At 37.4% G+C, this 6,083-nt stretch overlaps 1 protein-coding gene across 1 annotated transcript; it reads right to left on the minus strand.

The window, feature by feature from the left end:
* Window positions 1–3,433: 3,433 nt before the first annotated feature.
* LOC119983964 (L-type lectin-domain containing receptor kinase IX.1-like) lies at window positions 3,434–5,823 on the minus strand. The gene has a single exon (XM_038827707.1). The coding sequence runs from the start codon at window positions 5,744–5,746 to the stop codon at window positions 3,569–3,571; it is 2,178 nt and encodes a 725-aa protein (XP_038683635.1). The 5' UTR covers window positions 5,747–5,823; the 3' UTR covers window positions 3,434–3,568.
* Window positions 5,824–6,083: the final 260 nt, after the last annotated feature.

The raw sequence follows: 6,083 nt of genomic DNA on the forward strand, positions 1-6,083 counted from the left end.
TAATAAATAATAAAATAATAAATATTTACACTTTAATAGTTATATACTATGTAACTGTATACTATATAGCAAGTTAGATGAGTATAGCTATACAATTCATTCTTAATTTTCCTGTAAAAATTTACCAAATTCTATAACAATAAGCAAATCAAATAAACAATTCATAAACCAAACACAAAATCCAAATTCATTAACAAAAATAAAATATTTTGCGTCCATTGAAGGTAAATTACATATTTGACCTCACAATTCATTAACAAAAATAAAATATTCTTTGTTTTTAAATCATTTTATAACACATGCGGATTTTCTTTTAACTCGCCGGGTCACAGGTTGCCGGCTTTTCCGGGTTAACCCACAATTTAACAGGGGTTAATGCACAAACTGTCTTTTTTCAGTAAAAAACCACGGAGGCTTTCTGTTCACGGGTTTCACAATCCGACCGGTGGACCGGTCTGGGTTTAAAAACTATGATCCATGGTGCGTGGTTGCATCTTAAGATTGTAAAAGTATGAGCATGCCCTTTTCACTAGTGTTCATATACATGCTTACGAGAATAAACGATCCCACTAAATTGAATTAAGTCCATGAATCTAAGAAATATTGAGAGTTCGAATAAACGATCCCACTAAATTGAATTGAGTCCATGAATCTAAGAAATATTGAGAGTTGTTGATCTTTCTCAATTCGAAAATTTGGGATTGGAATTGATGTCTTTTCATTGATTCCTCCTAACTTGCATTGATTTATTTATCGGATTTCATTTCAATTAGAATTTGGTTATTCACCATGTACGAAGATGCTCGCTAAGCGGTTATTCGGTAGATTTGACTCAAAACGAACTACTACAAAAGAAGCTATGACCCACGAATTGCCGAATGGGCCGCAAATTTCCAATGGTTCTTGGTTTTTGGAGATTCTCGATGGCTCCACGATGTAAGTCCAATGGACTAATAAAGAAGATGTGTTCGAGATACAAAAGGTGCACTGGATAAAAATAAGATACAATGTCAAGCCGGTACTCATTAGTGTACTTCAGGACATTTACGTTTAATAAAAAATACATGGACAATTTAGATCAATTTTTTCGCAATTTAAAGCTTAAAAAGCTTTAGATTTATTGTTTCTATTCTTTCTTGCTTTCATTTAGATGTAGATGTTGAGTACATGATTTTCGTTCAGAATTTTCTTGAGTTTATGAGTGCTGGATCTAAAATAACTAATCTGTCAAGTTCTGCAAAATCATTCAAACATGTTCATGTTATTGTTTTAAACAGTAACATAATAAACAAAACCATTATCATATTTATTGCTGAAGCAAATGACCTTAAAAAAAAATATTCGATCTACAGTACATGGTTCAACATCACAACGTCAGTACATTAATATGATAATGTAGGTAAATATTTTTCTAACATTGAAACAGTAACATACGATCTCAGATCTGTATGATCTCATATATAAACTCAAATTACGATCTCAAATCTCATATTACATCTCAGATCTAACAAGATGAAGACGAAGACTAATAAAAATAAGAAGATGAATAAGAAAATAAAGAAGATGATTGTGGAGGTGCGATGGTGGTGGAGAAGCGACGGTGGTGATGGCAGAGATGGAGGCGGAAAGTGACAGTGGTGGACATGGAGGCAAACGTGGCAATGGTGGAGATGGAGAGTATGTGTCTTAGATTTTAAGTATTTTTTAGATTCATGTCTATTGAAGAAGAATGATAAATGTGAGATTATGTAATTATTAATTTTTAAAAGATGTATTTATGTGGAAAAAAAAAGTACTTATATGGAAAAGATAATTTTTTTTGACCTATGTGTCCAACATTTGTCAAGTGGATATTAAAATGACATTTTTCGTAAAAATAATGTGTTTGAGATACGCTAAGAGCACAATCCTATCCTTTCAAAAAAAATGAAAAATGACATATTAATATCACTTTCAAAATTATTGGACATCTAGGTCCACTTCCAAAAACTTTATTGCTCATAAGTCTATTTTTTTATAATTATTTAAATCATATAAATTTTACCTAATTCCTTTTTTGTCCTTTTTTAAAAGAGGTTTATATCTCATATAGTTTCTTTGTTGTTACTCTCTCATCTCACTACATCTTCTCTCTCTTCGTCATCTCTCTTTCATGACTGCATCTTTCTCTTTCCTACTACATCTCTCCCTTATTACTACATATTTCTCTCTCTCATCTATTTTTTTGGAGGTCGTTTCGGTCTAAATATGGTTGGGCATTGTACGTCTCTATGAAGGGAGTCCAACGGTGGTGGTGTGGCGCATCGCCATTGGAATCGACCATATCAGAATTTTTTTAAAACAGTAACATTCGACGCCAATGTTATTGTTTTAAAACAGTAATATTAGCCAAAAAATGTTACTGTTTTAAAATGGACATATCTGGTGATTGTTTTGGATCGCATATGGTTGGGTTAAAACAGTAACATTAGCCGATCAATGTTACTATTTTAAAATAGACATATCTGGTGGTCGTTTTAGACCGTATATAACTAGGCATTGTGTGCTTCAAAAAGGAGAGTCCAACGGTGATGGTGGTAGTGTGAACAGCCACCAAATTAGGTCGGATATGAAGTTTTTTTTCCAAACAATAACATTGGCCGATCAATGTTACTATTTTGAAACGGCCATATCCGGTGTTTGTTTTTGGCAGTATCTAGTTGGGCATTATGTGTCTCAGTAAGGGGAGTCCAAAGGTAGTGGTGGTGTAGTGAACCGTCATCGGAATCGACCGGATCTGAGGCTTTTGTCTGACGATGGTCGCGGATTTTTGATCGTTTTCTGGCCAAATGAACGGCCATTAGGGGTGGTGGAAGGTCAGAGTATATTCCTGGTGATGTGAGAGCTTCAGTTTAGGTTGGATACCAACAGGCACAGTAAGGAGAGAGAATGAGAGTGCAAGAGAAGAGAAGTATAGTTGTTGTGAGAGGAAGAAGATAAGGGTAAAAGTTTAGGGTTTAGAGGGATAAATTTTTTTGGACTGGACTTATTAAGTGTCCAAAAGTTTCACAAGTAATACCGGTTTGAAATTTTCTCACTCAATCTTGTCAGATAAGAATACAACATAGAGGCCCAGGCCCAATAGCGCTCTTTCCTTTTAGAGCAAAATAGTGTAAAAAAATAAAGAAATTGTTGTCTATCTTTGCTGCGACTACTTTTGCCCCTTACACGTGAACTTGGATCACTTGTGTTGCGCAAATCAGATTGTTCTGGTATATATAAAGTCTAGCTTGGAGATTTTGCTTTGGGTTATCTGGATTAGCAGACCATGAAAAAGGCTCAGAAAAACTACAGCATTGGCAGGAACCTTGTTTTACATGGCTCCTGAATGTTTCATCACAAACAAGACAACTAACAGATCTTGCATATGCGACCAGATGAAGGAAGCCAAGTAGGTAGAAACCCTGAATTTTATTCACACATATAGCTTTATGTTTTATTGACAAACAATAAAATTCAAATGGAAAAAAAGGAAAGAAAAATCAATGAGTAAAACTATTTGAACCAGAACATTTGTGAATTTGGATACTCAGCGGGTATGCAGAAGTGAGACAGTCGAAGAAGCTAGTTCGATAGACGAGGTGCCCTGTGAGGAACCAGTGTTGTAGCCAACACTAGAAGATTGGTACCCACCACCTTCAGAATAAGTAGCAGCATATGGCAATAAAACCGAAGCTGCATTCACTGGTGGAGCGAGGTAGGTTGGTACCGGCATCTTTGATGGAAGAACTGGCAATGGACCTTCAAAATTAAGAACATTAATCGCTTGCCTAATCGACAATCGCAAATTTTCATCAGGATGAGCACAACCTAGTCCAACAATCATCAATCTTTGCATTTGTTGCTCATCAAACTCTCCAGACAGTGTTCGATCAGCTGCTTCAAGTAACTTTCCACATCCATAAAGCTCCCAAACCCAACTCACTAAATGTGTTTCAGCTTCAACAGCCATGCGGTTGATAGGTTTTCTTCCACAACTGATTTCAAGAGCAACAATTCCAAAGCTGTAGACATCTGTTTCCCGGCTAGCCTTGCCTGTTGTTGCACATTCAGGAGCCATGTAGCCCATAGTCCCTGCCAAAATTGTGGTTTGTGATCCTTTTTCATGGTCCACAAGCCTTGCCAAACCAAAATCCCCAAGTTTAGCATTGAAATTTGAATCCAACATTATGTTGCTGGACTTTATGTCTCGATGGACGACGCACTGATCCAGTTCTTCGTGTAAGTACAGCAACCCTAAGGCCAATCCTCGCGCGATTTTATATCTCACCTTCCATGTCAACGAGCTATTCTCCTGGAAAAGATGAGAATATAAGCTTCCTTTTGGCATGTACTCATAAACAAGCAGCAATTCTTTTCTTTCATGACACCAACCAATAAGTTTTACCAAGTTTCTGTGCCTTAATCTGCTTATGATATTTACTTCTGCTGCAAACTCTTTAACTCCCTGCTTAGACCCACTTGAAATCCTTTTGACAGCAACGTATGAATTCAGATCTCCCAAAAATCCTTTGTAAACCCCTCCAAAACCCCCCTCTCCTAATTTTGCTTCCTCATTGAAATTATTCGTAGCATGTGCCAATTCATCGTAAGAAAACTTCTTCGGTCCTCTTCCGCTATCATGTTCATCTTTGATGAAATCATGGAGGACATGATCATCCTGATCTTCGTCAGCATTTCTCTGCCTAGGAGTAGCAGCAAACCAGACAAAAACTAAACCGACTACTAACAGACTCCCACCAACGCCTAGTCCCACTCCAAGCCATGTTTTGTTTTTTCTTCGTCGACAACATTGAGGACTAGGTGTCGGAGGGGCAGAGGTCGGAGGAGCTGAGGTCTGAGGACTAGGTGTCGGAGGAGCAGAGGTCGGATGAGCTGAGGTCGGAGGACTAGTATCGATTTGTAAGGTTGAGCTGAATTCCCAAGAGTTAACGGTATGTATGGCCGTAGCAGCTCCGGTGGCAGCAGAGAAACCAAAAGTAACCCATTCTGGAAGGTAATCACTCAGATCGACTACATGGTAAAGCTGCTGTTTGAATTTAGTATTTTTCCGAAAACCAGTGAAAACAACACTCAGATTTTTTGTACTGGAATTATAAGTGATCCAAGCATCATTCATTTTCCCTCCTGTAATATTACAATACCAAGTCACATTACTTACAGATTTCAATGAATTAATGTCAATACCTACATGTTCGCCTGGAGGATCGAAAAAGTTTGAAAATGCATCAAACTCCACCGCGACAAACGAATTTCTTGTGAAGTTCAATTCGTCACCATCATTTGTAAGAGCCAGAGTACCACCTCTGGTGGCATTATCTGGAATTCGTGAACCTGGAGGTGCAAGAAAGAAAGCAATCCCATCTCCATATAAAGTCCTGAACTGCGAATCAATGACAAAGGAGAAATGAGTGGTGAAGTCTGCAAGGTTTCCTGAGGCCTTGTCCCAAAGGTGCATCGGCTCATAATACGTCGCACGACCATGTCTCTCAGTCGTAGCCTCGCCGTTCAGGTTTAAGGTCATTTGAATGGCATTATTTGAAGGGCTGGCACTTCTCTCATAGGTTATATTCTTATCGTTGGTATCAAAGCTGGTGAAGTTGAAGGATAATGAGCTAGCAAATGGGATCACAAGTGCCAAGACAATGAAAATCATAGAGAGATGAGAGAGTAGGAAACATGAAGTTGTAAAGTTGCAGACTACCATGGTTAGGATATGTTGGTGCAGAAGCTAGATTGGGGACTTCGCTTCAGGATATGTAAGTTCAGAATTAGCATGACTTGGCTTCTGTTATTAGACTTCTAATTGCAAAAGTCTTGGTCTATGCATTGCCAACTTAATTATGTCTACATGAGTTGATATTTGCTCTGACTCTTGTCGTTTCCTCTTGCTATTATCTACTGTTTCTTTCCTAGAATCTTCTTAATAGAAAGTAAAAATAGACTTCAAGTAACTTTAGTTACAATTTGGTGTGTTTGGAAATGGTTTTGGTTTTTGGTTTTCAAAAACTGATTTTAAGATTAGATTTTGAAAACAATTTTAA

Source organism: Tripterygium wilfordii, chromosome 18 (assembly GCF_013401445.1).
Source record: "Tripterygium wilfordii isolate XIE 37 chromosome 18, ASM1340144v1, whole genome shotgun sequence".
Lineage (NCBI taxonomy): Eukaryota > Viridiplantae > Streptophyta > Magnoliopsida > Celastrales > Celastraceae > Tripterygium > Tripterygium wilfordii.